We start from the raw sequence: 17,981 nt of genomic DNA, 5'->3' as shown, positions 1-17,981 counted from the left end.
TGCGTCTAGTTTGGGGGCGTTTAAGAGATCTCTGGATAGGTTTATGGACGAAAAGGGATTGGTATAGGCTAGTGGGTCATTGTTTTTGTAACTGGTCGGCGCAACATCGTGGGCCGAAGGGCCTGTTCTGCGCTGTAATGTTCTATGTTCTATGTTCTATGTTCTACTACCTCTGGCAGCTTGTTCCAGACACTCACCAACATCTGTGTGAAAAAACTGCCCCTCTGGACACTTTTCTATCTCTCCCCTCTCACCTTAAACCTATGTCCTCTAGTTTTAGACTCCCCTATCTTTGGGAAAAGATATTGACTATCTAGCTGATCTGTGCCTCTCATTATTTTGTAGACCTCTATAAGATCACCCCTCAGCCTCCTACGCTCCAGAGAAAAAAGTCTCAGTCTATCCAGCCTCTTATAACTCAATCCACCAAGTCCCAGTAGCAGCCTAATAAATCTCTTCTTCACTCTTTCTAGTTTAATATCCTTTCTATAATAGGGTGACCAGAACTGTACACGGTATTCTAAGTGTGGCCTTACCAATGTCTTGTACAACTTCAACAAGATGTCCCAACTCCTGTATTCAATGTTCTGACCAATGAAACCAAGCATGCTGAATGCCTCCTTCACCACTCTGTCCAGCAGTGACTCCACTTTCAAGGAGCTATGAACATGTACCCCTAGATCTCTTTGTTCTGGAACTCTCTCCAAAGGCCTACCATTGTCTGAGTAAGTTCTGCTCCCCTCCCCCTCCCAACCAGGACATAAGTAGTATCTTCAAGTTCCCACATAGCACAGGAACTACAAGAAACAGATCTCAGTTGTCCATCCACAACCAAAGAAAAAAAAAATCTATTCCTTCTTAAGCAACCTAGTAACGACCTTGTTTAATTATTAATATAAATTGATGCCTCTCAAACATGAGTATTCTTAATACCAATTCACTTAACAATTGAAATCTCATTAGCTGCATAACTGTAATACAGTACTTACAGTTACTTGGTCCTGGCATACTCAGTAACACAATGAATGAATCTTACACTGAATAAGCAGTGAGATAGACTGATTCCTGTTGCATTCCTGTTGCTCTCACACAATCCTACAGGTGACTGCTACAAGACGGAATAACAACATGAGTCCCAAGAGGCTAATGGTGGGGTGAAAGAGGGAGGGATGAGGCATGGATCAGGGGACTGCAGAGTAGGACTGGAGGTTACATAGGTAGGTAGGGACAAGGCAGCATGCAACGTAGGCTGTGAGATGTTTGTATGTCACAGAGGGAGCTTTCTGTTACACAGCATGATCCAATAGGCAGTTTGCTGTGTGTCTAATTGCTATTGGAGGTGTGCACAATTTTCAACAACTTATTCAGATGAAACAGTGAGCCAGGTTGATCTTAGCAAGGTCAGGAGTACAATTAGTCTCCAATTACAGGATTTGGTCAGCATCTTCATTAATGAAATCCACAAAACAAGGAGCCTACAGAAAGAAACTGAGTGGGCTAGCCAATTGCCCTTCATCATACATCCATCCCCACCGCTGCTGTCTTACAGCCTACTTTACCACGTCATCTGCCATCCTGATCTGTCCCAGCCTTACGCATTCACTGCAGCTCATCAGCAACCTCTCTCTCACCCTCTCTTCCTGCTGTCCTCCACCTTGACCTCTAGAATTCTCAGTAGCTTTATAGTTCTGAATGGCTGAAATGTGACTCTTTTCTAGATGTTACTTCTTACAGTCTACTTTGCTCTTGCAACTTCAAACACCTTTTCATTTGTCTTCTAGTCCGTATAAGGAATTTTCAGCATAATGCCTCAGTCTGTCTCTATTTTCTACTACAGATTCAGACTTATTTTCCAGGTTTCTGAGTGACAGGAAAGTGGACAGAATGTAGCAGCTTAGGAGATATATTTTTCTTAGACCATAAGACATAGGAGCAGAATTAGGCCACTCGGCCCATCGAGTCAGCTCTGCCATTCAATCATGGCTGATATTTTTCTCATCCCCAATCTCTTGCCTTTTCCCCATAGCTCCTGATCCCCGTATTAATCAAGGACCTATCTATCTCTGTCTTAAAGACACTCAATGACTTGGCCTCCACAGCCTTCTGCGGCAAGGAGTTCCACAGATTCCCCACTCTGGCTGAAGAAATTCCTCCTCATCTGTTTTAAAGGATCGTCCCTTTAGCCTGAGGTTGTGCCCTCTTGTTCTAGTTTTTCCTACTAGTGGAAACATCTTCTCCATGTCCACTCTATCCAGACCTCGCAGTATCTTCTAAGTGGTGGAGGCTACCTCGCTAAATATTTTTAAGATGCGGGTTGATGGGTTTTTGATAAGAGAGGGGATTAAGGGTTATGGGGAGAGGGCGGGAATGTGGAACTGTGCCACGACAGATCAGCCATGATCTTATTGAACGGCGGGGCAGGCTCGAAGGGCTAGATGGCCTACTCCTGCTCCTATTTCTTATGTTCTTATGTCTCAATAAGATCCCCCCCATCCTTCTAAACTCCAACGAGTACAGGCACAGAGTCCTCAACCATTCCTCATACAACAAGTTCTTCATTCCAGGGATCATTCTTGTAAATCTCCTCTGGACCCTTTCCAAGGCCAGCACATCCTTTCTTAGATATGAGGCCCAAAACTGCTCACAATACTTCAAATGGATCTGACCAGAGCCTTACACAGCCTCAGAGGTACATCCCTGCTCTTCTATTCTAGCCCTCTTGACAGGAATGCTAACATTGCATTTGCCTTCCGAACTGCCAACTGAACCTGCACGTTAGCCTTCAGAGAATCTTGAATAATGACTCCCAAGTCCCTTTGTGTTTCTGATTTCCTAAGCATTTCCCCATTTAGAAAATAGTCTATGAATCCATTCCTCCTTCCAAACTGCATAACTCCACACTTTCCCACATTGTATTCCATCCGCCACTTCTTTTCCCACTCTCCTAACCTGTCGAAGTCCCTCCGTGGTCTCCCTGCTTCCTGTCCTTCTATATATCTTTGTATCATCTGCAAACCTAGTAACAGTGCCTTCAGTTCCTTCCTCCAAATCGTTAATATACATTGTGAAAGGCTGTGATCCCAGCACTGACCCCTGAGGCACACCACTGGTCACCGGCTGCCATCCTGAAAAAGACCCCTTTATCCTGCTCTCTGCCAGTCAACCAATCTTATATCCATGCCAGGATCTTACCCTTAATATCATGGCCCCTTAACTTATTTAACAGTCTCCTATGCAGCAAAGGCCTTCTTCTTAGAAGTTTGAGGTTTCTTGTTGTTTACACAGCCTTTAACTTTACAAAACTACTATCAGCTATCTCTATCTTTCTACATCTGCCATCTTCCCGTTATCATACATCCTAAATAGATAAATCTGTTCAAGTGTGACACCCTCCTCTTCAATCCTCATGCCTTTCTCAGGTGTTCTAACCACCATTGTTTTGGTCTAGTCAGAGTCGTAAAGTGCAGAAAAGGCCCTTCAGCCCATCGAGTCTACACTGACAATAACTACCATTGAAGCTGCTATTCCCATTTTCCAACACTTGTCCCATATCCCCGAATGTCATGATATTTCAACTGTTCTTTCAAAACTTTTTAAAAGTCTCCACTATTTTCCCAGGCAGTGCATTCCAGATTCCCACCACCCTGAGTGAAACCGTGTGTTTTCTCCAATCCACTCTGAATCTCTTGGCCCTCACCCTAAAACTCTGCTCCCTCGTGATTGACCCCACAAGGGGAACAACTGCTTCCTACTCACGTTGTCCATACCCCTCAATCTTACACACCTCAATCACGTTCCCCCTCAGCCTTCTCTGCTCTGAAGGAAACAATCCCAGCCTATCCAGTCTCTCTTTATAGCTCAAACACTCCGTCCCAGTAAACTTCCTGGTGAATCGCCTCTGTACCCACCTCCACTGCAATCACATCCTTCCGATAGTGAGGTGACCAGAACTGCACACAGTACTCCTCCTTGTTCTTATACTCTATGCCATGACTGATAAAAGCAAATGTCCCATTTGCCTTAACTATCCTATTCATCTGCTCTGCCAACATCAGGGATCTGTGAATAATTACCCCAAGATCCTGACATTCATTAACACTCCGCTGTCTTGTTTCTTCTTTTAAAGTGCATCACCTCACATGTCAGGGTTTAATATCATCTGCCACAGCTCTGCCCATCTGACCAGCCCATCTATACCATCTTGTAACCTCCGACCACCTTCTTCATTATTAACCACCCGACCAATCTTAGTACCACCCGCAAACTTGTTACCATTCCCCCCCTCCCCCACACATTTCATCTACATCATTTATAACACACAGTCAGGGTGCCAGCACTGAACCGTGTGGTATACGACTGGACTCCGGTCACTCAAACATCCTTCTATCAACATTCTCTGTGATCTCTTACTAATGATGTGGGAATGCCGACATTGGACTGGCGTAAACACAGTAAAAAGTCTGATATATATATATAATAAATCGGTTGGACTAAAACCTGGTGTTGTCAGACTTTTCACCATCTCTTACTAAGCCAGTTGTGGATCCATTCTCACCACATTCCCCTGAATCCCATGTGCTTTAACTTTCTCAGTCTCCCATGTCTATCAGGCACATTTTGATCTACAATATTTCACTAATCTGATTCTGCAGATAGCTCCGTATCATCAACCTAGTTCCCCACCAGAACAGTCCATACCAATCTTGCCAGTGACACCGTCAGCACAAACATCACAGCCACCATTGCAAGCTTCAGGTACACTCAGCAAGTGCACTCCCTGCTCAAACACCAATGGCTTCAGTTAATGGACCCCAACATGGCTCAGCCCCCAGCTTCCTCAATAATCATCCCCGCAGCCCCCAATCCTCCTCCTCCTTCACCCCGCAGCCCCCAATCCTCCTCCTCCTCCTCCTTCACCACCCCGCAGCCCCCAATCCTCCTCCTCCTTCACCCCGCAGCCCCCAATCCTCCTCCTCCTCCTCCTTCACCACCCCGCAGCCCCCAATCCTCCTCCTCCTCCTCCTTCACCACCCCGCAGCCCCCAATCCTCCTCCTCCTCCTCCTTCACCACCCCGCAGCCCCCAATCCTCCTCCTCCTCCTTCTTCACCACCCCGCAGCCCCCAATCCTCCTCCTCCTCCTTCTTCACCACCCCGCAGCCCCCAATCCTCCTCCTCCTCCTTCACCACCCCACAGCCCCCAATCCTCCTCCTCCTCCTTCACCACCCCACAGCCCCCAATCCTCCTCCTCCTCCTTCACCACCCCACAGCCCCCAATCCTCCTCCTCCTTCACCACCCCACAGCCCCCAATCCTCCTCCTCCTCCTCCACCCCGCAGCCCCCAATCCTCCTCCTCTACCCCGCAGCCCCCAATCCTCCTCCTCCTTCACCACCCCACAGCCCCAATCCTCCTCCTCTACCCCGCAGCCCCCATCCTCCTCCTCCTTCACCACCCCACAGCCCCCAATCCTCCTCCTCCTCCTTCACCCTGCAGCCCCCAATCCTCACCCCACTGAACAAATCCACACACCCCCTCTCCTCTGCCCCACATCACCAACACAACCTGTTCAAACAGACCAATGGGCTGCAATCAATGAACCCCAACATGGCTCAGACCCCCAACCACCCCCCCTCCAAACCAGGCTCAGACCCCCCAACCCCCCCCCCCAAACCAGGCTCAGACCCCTGACCCCCCCCCCCCCTCCAAACCAGGCTCAGACCCCCGACCCCCCCCTCCTCCAAACCAGGCTCAGACCCCCGACCCCCCCCTCCTCCAAACCAGGCTCAGACCCCTGACCCCCCCCCCCCCCCCTCCAAACCAGGCTCAGACCCCCGACCCCCCCTCCTCCAAACCAGGCTCAGACCCCTGACCCCCCCCCCCCTCCAAACCAGGCTCAGACCCCCGACCCCCCCCTCCTCCAAACCAGGCTCAGACCCCCGACCCCCCCCTCCTCCAAACCAGGCTCAGACCCCCAGACCCCCAACGCTCCCCCCCTCCGCCAAACCAGGCTCCGACCACCCCCCCAAACCAGGCTCCGACCACCCCCCAAACCAGGCTCCGACCACCGCCCCCCCCAAACCAGGCTCCGAACCCTCCCCCCCCGGGCCCAGCTTCCCCCATCAGCACCAACCCAGCCTCCCCCCGCCGATCCCCATCTCCCCCGGGGTCCCCATTCCCCCATCCCAGTCAGCACAGCTCCTCTACCTCCCCGTCACCCCCACCGTTTCTCTTACCGGCCGCTGTCCGGAGCGGTGGATCCGGGACGCTGGGGCCGGCTCAGTGCCGCTGTCCGAGCCGCTCGGACCGGTCACTCTCTCCCGTTTACCTCTCCGGGCCCCGGAGCCGAACCGGCCGCCGCCAGGAAGTGACGCTTGAATTAACCGGGTCACCGGAAACGGCGGGTGAAAGGTCAGGGTTACAAGATGGCGGAGCCCAGGGAGATCCGGAATGTGAGAGAAGTTTCCAGGGAGCTTTCTAACCCTGTCCCCGGCATGGCGCCCGCACTAACTCCCCCTCTTTGTGTGTGTTTCAGCTCCGGGATTTCCTGCTGGTTTACAACAAGATGACGGAGAGCTGCTTCAACAAGTGTGTCACCAACATGAACTACCGCAACACCACCCGCACCGAGGTGAGCCCGCCCCCCGGGTCCAGCCCCGCCCCCCCCGGATCCAGCCCCGCCCCCCCCCGGATCCAGCCCCGCCCCCCCCCCCGGATCCAGCCCCGCCCCCCCCCCGGATCCAGCCCCGCCCCCCCCCCCCCGGATCCAGCCCGCCCCCCCCCCGGATCCAGCCCCGCCCCCCCCCGGATCCAGCCCCGCCCCTCAGAACCCCGCCCCCTCAGAGTACCCCCCCCGGGGCCCCGCCCCCACAGGTCCAGCCCCACCCCCCTGGGAGCCCCATCCCTGTTCAGCCCCACCTTCCCGAACCCAGCCCTGCCCCTGAAACACTGAGGATAGGAGCAGGAGGAGGCCATTCAGCCCTTTGAGCCTTCTCCTCCATTCATTACAATCATGGCTGATCACACAACTCAATAGCCTCATCCTGCTTTCTCCCCATAACCTTTGATCCCATTCACCCCAAGTGCAAAATCCAGCTGCCTCTTGGATACATTTTGACATCAACTACTTCCAGTGATGATGAATTCCACAGGCTCATCACTCTCTGGGTGAAGAAATGTCTCCTCACCTCCATCCTAAATGGCCTACCCTGAATCCTCAGACTGTGACCCCGGATCCCGAACTTCCCCACCATCGGGAATATCCTCCCTGCATCTACCCTGTCTAGTCCTGTTAGAATTTTATAAATCTCTGTGAGATTCCCCCCACATTCACCTGGACTCCAGTGAAAACAATCCTAACCTGGTCAATCTCTCCTCACACATACAAGATGATGCAAAAACCCAGTCTGCAGGTGCAGCAGGTGGTCAGGAAGGCGAATGGGATGCTGGCCTTCATAGCGAGGGGTATTGAATATAAAAGTAGGGAGGTCTTGCTGCAGCTGTATAGGGCATTGGTGAGGCCGCAGCTGGAGTACTGTATGCAGTTTTGGGCGCCGCACCTGCGCAAGGATATTTTGGCCCTGGAGGGAGTGCAGAGGAGGTTTACTAGGCTGATACCGGAGTTGAGGGGGTTGAGCTATGAGGAGAGGCTGAATAAACTAGGCTTGTACTCGCTAGAGTTTAGAAGAATGAGGGGAGATCTCATTGAGACGTATAAGATGATGAATGGGATGGATAGGATAGAGGTGGAGAGACTCTTCCCGCTCAAAAAAGACAGTAGGACTAGGGGGCACAGCCTCAAGATAAATGGGAGGCGGTTTAGAACGGAGTTGAGGAGGAACTTCTTCACTCAAAGGGTGGTGAATCTCTGGAATTCTCTGCCCGTTGAAGTGGTGGAGGCTGCCTCGCTAAATATTTTTAAGAAGCGGGTTGATGGGTTTTTGATAAGAGAGGGGATTAAGGGTTATGGGGAGAGGGTGGGAAAGTGGAACTGAGCCACGACAGATCAGCCATGATCTTATTGAATGGCGGGGCAGGCTCGAAGGGCTAGATGGCCTACTCCTGCTCCTATTTCTTATGTTATCTTATGTTACTTATGATTAGAGGTTTAGATAGGATGGACAGTGATAGCCTTTTTCCTCGGATGGAGAAAGCTAGCACGAGGGGACATAGCTTTAAATTAAGGGGTGGTAGATATAGAACATAGAACATTACAGCGCAGAACAGGCCCTTCGGCCCACGATGTTGCGCCGACCAGTTAAAAAACAATGACCCACTAGGCTAAACCAATCCCTTTTCGTCCATAAACCTATCCACGGATCTCTTAAACGCCCCCAAACTAGGCGCATTTACAACCGCAGCAGGCAGGGCATTCCAATCCCTCACCACCCTCTGGGTAAAGAACCTACCCCTGACATCCGTCCTATAACTACCCCCCCTTAATTTAGAGCCATGCCCCCTCGTGCTAGCTTTCTCCATCCGAGGAAAAAGGCTATCACTGTCCACCCTATAGGACGGATATAGGACGGATGTCAGAGGTAGGTTCTTTACCAAGAGGGTGGTGGGGGAATGGAATGCCCTGCCTGCTGCAGTTGGAGATGCGCCTAGTTTGGGGGCGTTTAAGAGGTCCGTGGATAGGTTTATGGATGGAAAGGGATTGGTTTATGTTTGAGGGTCATTGCTTTTTTCTTAATTGGTCAGCGCAACATCGTGGGCCGAAGGGCCTGTTCTGCGCTGTAATGTTCTATGTTCTATGCATACATCAGTCCCACCATCCCCGGAATCAGCCTGGTCAACCTTTGCTGCACTCCCTCGAGAGCAAGAACATCCTTCCTCAGAAAAGGAGACTAAAACTGCACACAATACTCTAGGTGTGGCCTCACCAAGGCCCCTGTATAATTGCAACAACACATCCCTGCCCCTGTACTCAAAACCTCTCACAATGAAGGCCAACATACCATTTACCTTCTTTACCGCCTGCTGCATCTGCACGCTTACCTTCAGTGACTGGTACACAAGGACACCCAGGTCCCTCTGCACACTCCCCTCTCCCAATTTACACCCATTTGGGGAGTAATCTGCCTTCTTGTTTCTGCTTCCAAAGTGAATTTATCCCAATTATACTGCATCTGCCTAACCTCACCCAACCTATCCAGATCATTCTGAAGGATCTCTGCATCCTCGTCACAGTTCACCCTCCCAACCAACTTGGTATCATCTGCAAACTTTGAGATGTTGCATTTTGTTCCCTCATCCAAATCATTAATATATATTGTGAATAGCTGGGGTCCCAGCACCAATCCCTGTGGCACCCCACTAGTTACTGCCTGCCAATTTGAAAAGCACCCATTAATTCCTATTCTTTGTTTCCTCTCTGCCAACCAGTTTTCTATCCATCTCAATACACTTCACCCAATCCCGTGTGCTTTAATCTTGTACAATAATCTCTTGTGCGAGACTTTGTCAGACACTTTCTGAAAGTCCAAATGCACCACATCGACTGGTTCCCCCTTGTCAACTGTACTAGTTACATCTTCAAAGAATTCCAACAAATTTGTCAAGCATGGTTTCCCTTCATAAATCCATGCTAACTCTGATCCTGTCACTGCTTTCTAAATGCTTTGTTATAAATTCCAGGTCCTGGGGATTTATCTACCTTGATGTGCTTTAAGACTTCCAGCACCTCCTTAAGACATCACTATTTATTTCCCCAAGTTCCTGAACAGCCATGCTTTTCTCAACAGTAAATACTGCTGTGAAATATTCATTTAGGATCTCACCCATCTCTTGTGGATCCGCACATAGATGACCTTGTTGATCCTTAAGAGATCCTCTCTCCTTTGTTATTCTTTTGCCATTTATTTATTTGTAGAGCTCTCTTCAAGCTCCAAGTTTTGCCCCCTCTAGTCGGGCCATCCACATACTGAATGAAAAATTCCTCCTGAATATACTCATCAAATTTCTCTCTAATCTGTCTCATTCTGGGGTAAGGCAAGTGGAAGCAGCAGGTTTACTGCTTTGGAGTAACTCTGCTCTTTCTTGTGTTGCATTGGATAAAAATAAGAACTGTTTTTTCCCTACCACCATGACATTGCTATTTAATTCGTTCCCCTCTTTTCCTCCTTTCCTGAAGGTGTTGCCACTGATCACAGGCAGTCAGTTTCAGTTCCCATTCAAATTTCTCAGCGTTTGAAATGAAGGCGATACGGATCACACTGAGATTGGGCCAATGAGTAGAATTCTGATCTCCGGCACTCACAATGAGCTCATGTCACAAGATGGGCAAAGAGCCTGGTTCCGTGCTGTATGTCTCTCTGAGTCTCTAACTGCACAAGGCCAGCTTTGGCAGCTGTCCACCAGAATCATCAATGATTTGGCTGAGGGAACCAAATGTAATGTTCCCAAGTTTGCTGATCACACAAAACAAGGTGGAATGTGAGAGGTGAGGAGGATATTAAGAGGCTTCAAGTGATTTGGACAAGTTGAGTGAGTGGGAAAGTACATGACATGTAGTGCAATCTGGATAAATGTGAAGTTACCCACCTCAGACAGAAACAGAATGGCAGAGCATTATTTAAATGGTGATAGATTGGGAAATGCTGATGTACAGAGGGATCTGGGTGTTCTTATACACCAGTCACTGAAAGCAAGTGCACAGCTACAGCAAGCGATTGGAATGGCAAATGGTATGTTGGCCTTGATTACATAAGAACGTGGGTTGATGGGTTTTTGATAAGCGAGGGGATTAAGGGTTATGGGGAGAGGGCGGGAAAGTGGAACTGAGCCACTTCAGATCAGCCATGATCTTATTGAATGGCGGGGCAGGCTCGAAGGGCTAGATGGCCTACTCCTGCTCCTATTTCTTATGTTCTTATGTTCTTATAGGAGTAGGCCATCTAACCCCTCTGCCCCGCCATTCAATAAGATCATGGCTGATCTGAAGTGGATCAATTGATTGCAAGAGGACTTGAGTACAGGAATAAGAATCACATCATTACTGTAGCTGTACAGAGCCTTGGTGAGACCCCACCTGGAGTATTGGGCGCAGTTTTCACAGGTTAGGTGCATTGGTCATGCTAAATTGAACATAAGAACATAAGAAATAGGAGCAGGAGTAGGTCATCTAGCCCTTCGAGCCTGCTCCGCCATTCAATAAGATCATGGCTGATGATGGCCCGACTAGAGAGGGGGCAAAACTTGGGAATTATAGGCCGGTTAGTTTAACGTCTGTTGTAGGTAAAGTGTTAGAATCCGTGATCAAGGAGAAAATAGCGAGGCAACTTGAGGAGAATTGTTTGATAGAGCAGACGCAGCACGGTTTCGTTAAGGGGAAGTCGTGTCTGACAAATTTATTGGAGTTCTATGCGGATGTGTCTAGGGCGGTGGATAGAGGAGAGCCGGTGTATGTGGTCTTTCTTGATTTTCAGAAGGCGTTTGACAAGGTACCTCACAAGAGGTTATTGCAGAAGGTCAGGGGGCATGGAGTTGGGGGTAGGGTGTTAGCTTGGATAGAGGATTGGCTGTCAAATAGGAGGCAGAGAGTGGGAGTCAATGGGTGCTATTCGGATTGGCGGTTGGTGACTAGTGGAGTGCCCCAGGGGTCGGTGCTGGGGCCTCAGCTATTTACCATTTATATAGATGATCTGGAGGAGGGAACCGAGTGTATGGTGTCGAAATTTGCTGATGACACCAAGACTGGTGGAACGGCAAATTGTGCGGAGGGTGTGGAGAGTCTACAGAAGGATCTAGATAGGCTGGGCGAATGGGCCAGGAACTGGCAAATGGAATTTAATGTTGGCAAGTGCGAGGTGGTCCACTTTGAACATAAGAACATAAGAACATAAGAAATAGGAGCAGAAGTAGGCCATCCGGCCCCTCGAGCCTGCCCCGCCATTCAATAAGATCATGGCTGATCTGTCGTGGCTCAGTTCCACTTTCCCGCCCTCTCCCCATAACCCCTAATCCCTTCTCTTATCAAAAACCCATCAACCCGCTTCTTAAATATATTTAGCGAGGCAGCCTCCACCACTTCAACGGGCAGAGAATTCCAGAGATTCACCACCACCCTTTGGTAGGAATAATGGTAGGAAGGACTATTACTTATGTGGCGAAAAACTGCAGCAGGCGATGGTGCAGAGGGACCTCGGGGTCCTTGTGCATGAGTCGCAAAAACCCAGCCTGCAGGTGCAGCAGGTGGTCAGGAAGGCGAATGGGATGCTGGCCTTCATAGCGAGGGGGATTGAATATAAAAGTAGGGAGGTCTTGCTGCAACTGTACAGGGCACTGGTGAGGCCGCAGCTGGAGTACTGTGTGCAGTTTTGGTCGCCGCACTTACGCAAGGATATTTTGGCCTTGGAGGGAGTGCAGAGGAGGTTTACTAGGCTGATACCGGAGTTGAGGGGGTTGAGCTATGAGGAGAGGCTGAATAAACTAGGCTTGTACTCGTTAGAGTTTAGAAGAATGAGGGGATATCTCATTGAGACGTACAAGATGATGAATGGGAAGGATAGGATAGAGGTGGAGAGGCTCTTCCCGCTCAGAAAGGACAGTAGGACTAGAGGGCACAGCCTCAGGATAAAGGGGGGGCAGTTTAGAACGGAGTTGAGGAGGAACTTCTTCACTCAAAGGGTGGTGAATCTCTGGAATTCTCTGCCCGTTGAAGTGGTGGAGGCTGCCTCGCTAAATATATTTAAGACGCGGGTTGATAGGTTTTTGATAGGCAAGGGGATTAAGGGTTATGGGGAGAGGGCGGGAATGTGGAACTGAGCCACGACAGATCAGCCATGATCTTATTGAATGGCAGGGCAGGCTCAAAGGGCTAGATGGCCTACTCCTGCTCCTATTTCTTATGTTCTTATTTCTTATGCTCTTATGATCTGAAGTGGATCAGTTCCACTTTCCCGCTTTCTCCCCATAACCCTTAATTCCCTTGTCTGTCAAAAACCTACCTACCCGTGACTTAAATATATTTAGTGAGGCAGCCTCCACCACTTCAACAGGCAGAGAGTCACCACCCTTTGAGTGAAGAAGTTCCTCCTCAACTCCGATCTAAACTGCGCCCCCCCTTATCTTGAGGCTGTGCCCTCTAGTCCTGCTATCTTTTCTAAGCGGGAAGAATCTCTCTACCTCTATCCTATCCATCCCTTTCATTATCTCATACGTCTCTATGAGATCCCCCCTCATCCTTCTAAACTCCAACGAGTACAGACCCAGTCTATTTAGTCTCTCTTCATAGTCCAACCCCCTCATCTCCGGTATCAGCCTAGTGAACCTCCTCTGCACTCCATCCAAGGCCAATATATCCTTGCGCAAGTGCAGCGACCATAACTGCACACAGTACTCCAGCTGCTGCCTCACCAGTACCCTGTACAGTTGCAGCAAGACCTCCCTGCTTTTATATTCTATCCCCCTCACTATAAAGGCCAACATTCCATTTGCCTTCTTGATCACCTGCTGCACCTACAGACTGGGTTTTAGCGACTCATGCACAAGGACCCCCAGGTCCCTCTGCACAGTAGCATGCTGCAGCTTTTAAATAGTAATCCCTCCTACTATTATTTCTGTCAAAGTGGATAACCTCACACTTGCTAACGTTATACTCCATCTGCCAGGTCCTCGCCCACTCGCTCAGCCTATCCAGATCCCTCTGCAGACTTTTCACACCCTCCACACAATTTGCTTTTCCACTCATCTTCGTGTCATCAGCAAATTTCGTCACCCTACACTCAGCCCCCTCCTCCAGATCATCTATATAAATGGTAAATAGTTGAGGCCCCAGCACCAATCCCTGCGGCACTCCACTAGTCACCAACCGCCAACCAAAATAGCACCCATTGATACCAACTCTCTGCTTCCTATTAGACAACCAATCCTCTATCCACGCTAACTCCTTACCTCCAACTCCATGCCCCCTAACCTTCTGTAGCAACCTTTTGTGAGGCACCTTATCAAATGCGTTTTGGAAATCTAAAAACACCACATCCACCGGTTCCCCTCTGTCTACCACACTAGTCACATCCTCATAGAAATCCAATAATTTCGTCAAACACGACTTCCCGTTAACGAATCCGTGCTGCGTCTGCTCGATCAAACTATTCTTTTCTAGGTGCCTCGCTATTTCTTCTTTGATGACGGATTCTAGCATTTTTTCAACTACAGACGTTAAACTAACCGGCCTATAATTCCCTGCCTTTTGTCTGCTACCTTTTTTAAACAGCGGCGTTACATTAGCCGTTTTCCAATCTTCTGGCACTTCCCCGGAATCCAGCGATGTTTGGAAAATAACCACCAAGGCATCCACTATCACCTCTACCATTTCCTTCAGAATCCTGGGATGCATTCCATCCGGTCCTGGGGACTTGTCCACCTTCAGTCCCGTTAGACTATCAAGCACTACCTCTCTAGTGACAGTAATCGCATTCAGGCCCTCAACTCCTACCATCCTTCTATCTTTAATATCTGGCAAACTATTCGTGTCCTCCTCCGTGAAGACCGAGGCAAAAAACTTATTTAAAGCCTCAGCCATTTCCTCATCTCCCACCACTAAATCCCCCCTCTCATCCTCTAAGGGTCCAACATTCACTCTAGCCAGCCTCCTCCTCTTTATATATTTGTAAATTGCTCCTTAGTCTTCCAAGATATGTAGGTTATGGGGATTAGCAGGGTAAATATATGGGGTTACAGGGATAGGGTCTGGCTAACATGCTCTGTCAAAGAGTCAGTGCACACTCAGTGGGCTGAATAGCCTCCTTCTGCACTGTTGGATTCTATGAGCTGGTCTCTGTCTAGCTTCGAGCAGAGTTGAGTTTAGTTGTTTAGTGCTCCGTGACCTGTCTGCAATTACCTCTGGATTCCAGCTAAAACTACTGAACAAAGAAAGCTTTTTACTTTATCTTACAAGGGTCCCTAGTTGCTAAGCTACTATATTTACCTTACATGCCACAGCTCTCTAAACACAATAGTCTCCCAACTGAAACTAAAACTAACTCCCACACACATACAAACACCTTTGGCCAAAAGAACATAAGAACTAGGAGCAGGAGTAGGCCATTCGGCCCCTCGAGCCTGCCCCGCCATTCAATAAGATCATGGCTGATCTTTTCGTGGACTCAGCTCCACTTACCCACCTGCTCACCATAACCCTTAATTCCATAGAACAGTACAGGCCCTTCGGCCCTCAATGTTGTGCGGAGCTATATCCAACCCCAAGATCAAGCTATCCCCTCACTATAATTCTGGAGTGAAATTCCTTTACTGTTCAAAAATTTATCTATCCTTGTCTTAAAGACATTCAGTGAGGGAGCCTCAACTGGACAGGGAATTCCACAGATTCACAACCCTTTGTGTGAAGAAGTTCCTCCTCAACTCAGTCCTAAATCTGCTTCCCCTTATTTTGAGGCTATTCCCCCTAGTTCTAATTTCACCCGCCAGTGGAAACAGCTTCCCTGCTTCTATCTTATTGATTCCCTTCATAATCTTATCTGTTTCTATAAGATCTCACCCTAATTCTTCTGAATTCCAATGAGTATCGCCCCAGTCTACTCAGTCTCTCCTCATAATAAGAAACATAAGAAATAGGAGCAGGAGTAGGCCATCTAGCCCTTCGAGCCTGCCCCGCCATTCAATAAGATCATGGCTGATCTGTCGTGGCTCAGTTCCACTTTCCCGCCCTCTCCCCATAACCCTTAATCCCCTCGCTTATCAAAAACCCATCAACCCGCTTCTTAAAAATATTTAGCCTCTCAACTCCGGAATCAACCTAGTGAATCTCCTCTGCACCCCCTCCAGTGCCAGTATATCCTTTCTCAAGTAAGGAGACCAAAACTGTACACAGTAACTCCAGGTGTGGCTCCAGACCAAGAACTGGAGTGAGGCGCTCCCTCAGCACTGACCCTCTGACGGTGCGGCACTCCCTCAGCACTGACCCTCTGACAGTGCGGCACTCCCTCAGCACTGACCCTCTGACAGTGCGGCACTCCCTCAGCACTGACCCTCTGACAGTGCGGCACTCCCTCAGCACTGACCCTCTGACAGTGCGGCACTCCCTCAGCACTGACCCTCTGACAGTGCGGCACTCCCTCAGTACTGACCCTCTGACAGTGCGGCACTCCCTCAGCACTGACCCTCTGACAGTGCGGCACTCCCTCAGTACTGACCCTCTGACAGTGCGACACTCCCTCAGCACTGACCCTCTGACAGTGCGGCACTCCCTCAGTACTGAGCCTCAATAACAGGGTGTGTTTGTTGTGGAATGTGTGTTAATATCTGTTTCCTCTCTCTCTGCGACTGTAGGAGAATTGTGTTAATAACTGTGCGGGGAAATTGATCCACACTAACCACCGATTAATGAGTGCCTATGTCCAGCTGATGCCCACCATCGTTCAGAGGCGGGTCTCCGAGTACGAGGCAAAAGCTGCTGAGATTGCACAGAAACCCAGTGTGCCACTGCCTGCAGCATCGGAGGGTGAGAGGGAGGCTACTGACCGAGTGCCAGGAGAGCTGGACAGTTCCATTACCATTGATCCCCTGGCTCAGACCAACAACAGCCCAGCTGACCAGAGTGAATTGTGATTTATAGTTTCACCCTGCAGTAACCCCCACTGTGAGGCAGGCCCTGTGTCAACTCCAGTTCCGCTTGTTCCCCACCCACGTGTACTGTAACCCCACCATCACTGTCCACCCTCCCCACTATCCTCAACTTTCCCCCCTCCCCCACTATCCCCCCTACTAACTCCCTTCCTCCATTATACCCTCCCCTACTATCCCCCTCCCCACTCTCCCACTGTCCCCCCCAATATCCCCCTTCCCCCACTACCCCCTCCTTGATTATACCCTCCCCTACCAACCCTTTCCCCACTTTCCCCCCTCCCCCAGTATACCCACTCTCCCACTATTCCACCCCACTATCCCCCTCCCCAATTATTTCCCCTCCCCTTGTATCCCCCTCCCCCTCTATCCCCTCCCCTTCTATCCCCCTCCCCCACTATCTCTCTTCCCACTCTCCCCCTCCTCCACTGTCCCCACTCCCCCACTATCCCCCATTATCACCCTTCCCCCACTAACCCCTTCCTCCACTATCCCTCCCCCGCTGTCCCCACCCGCTATCTCCCCATCTCACTATCCCCCTTCCCCCACTATCCCTGCCCCACCTCCCCCACCCCCCAGTGGCAGCGCAACAGGCTGTATCAATGTGAATGGGATGGCCTGACCCTCATTCCTGACTATCCAAAAAGCACATTCCAGCCCATCCTGGGACTTTGCGAAGACAGTTTGGAGTTGTGTTAACGAGGCCAGAGGCACAGATTAACAGCAGGCATATCCAGCCTGAAGACAGCAGCTGGCTCTGAACATGGTTCCCAGAGCCTGGCCCGAATGTTAACTGCAGCTCAGACTGAGCAGAAGAACCAGACTGATTCACACTGCCTTCAACCGGCAGCTCCCAGGAACTGTGACAGCTTCAACCAGATAGGGCACTGATGAGAAACTGAATTAAAGTCTCAATGACAGTGCTTCTGAGTTCTGAATAACTGAGTTAAGTTATAGCTGGGGCCTTGTTCTGTAACAGGACTGAATTCAACTCTGAAATGAAGATAAACATCTTGCAGACAACATTGGATTTCAGAATGGTTATTTTTCTCAGCGAAACTGTTCAGAATTCTGTTGTGTCTCCTCCAACCCAACATGTGAATTGTACCTTCCCCGATCAGTGTGTGAGTGATGGGCCTTCTGTACCTAAAAGATCATGTTGGGAATGGAGCATGTGTGTGTCACTGTAAGAAAGGCACACCCTGTGGGACTGTATCACACTCGTGTCTAATACTGGGAGTGGACTTTGCTTTAACACATCTGTCCTCCTCGTATGTTTGCACCTGAACCACCGATGGTTAGGGGCAGTTTGAAGATGCTGGGGTCCCCCCAGTTTCCATTTTGGGTTGTCTTTCAGTAAACTCGCTGTTATGATTCCCATGGAGACTGGCAACTCTTAA

At 49.7% G+C, this 17,981-nt stretch overlaps 2 protein-coding genes across 2 annotated transcripts in view; one reads left to right on the top strand and one right to left on the bottom strand.

Moving 5' to 3' along the window:
* LOC145349275 (arfaptin-2-like) overlaps positions 1 to 6,355 on the bottom strand; it is a 66,997-nt gene extending 60,642 nt beyond the window's left edge. Inside the window, exon 1 of the mRNA XM_080197785.1 lies at positions 6,234 to 6,355. The gene's annotated coding sequence lies outside the window, so the exon portion shown is untranslated. The remainder of the gene's footprint in view (positions 1 to 6,233) is intronic.
* Positions 6,356 to 6,407: 52 nt separating this feature from the next.
* On the top strand, positions 6,408 to 16,694 carry timm10b (translocase of inner mitochondrial membrane 10 homolog B (yeast)). Its single transcript, XM_080197788.1, has 3 exons — positions 6,408 to 6,449; positions 6,533 to 6,628; positions 16,288 to 16,694. The coding sequence occupies exons 1-3, from the start codon at positions 6,423 to 6,425 to the stop codon at positions 16,564 to 16,566; spliced, it is 402 nt and encodes a 133-aa protein (XP_080053914.1). The 5' UTR covers positions 6,408 to 6,422; the 3' UTR covers positions 16,567 to 16,694.
* Positions 16,695 to 17,981: the final 1,287 nt, after the last annotated feature.

This window comes from Carcharhinus amblyrhynchos, chromosome 10, assembly GCF_965287045.1.
Source record: "Carcharhinus amblyrhynchos chromosome 10, sCarAmb.v2.hapA, whole genome shotgun sequence".
Classification (NCBI taxonomy): domain Eukaryota; kingdom Metazoa; phylum Chordata; class Chondrichthyes; order Carcharhiniformes; family Carcharhinidae; genus Carcharhinus; species Carcharhinus amblyrhynchos.
This window is presented reverse-complemented; position numbering and strand designations above follow the sequence as displayed.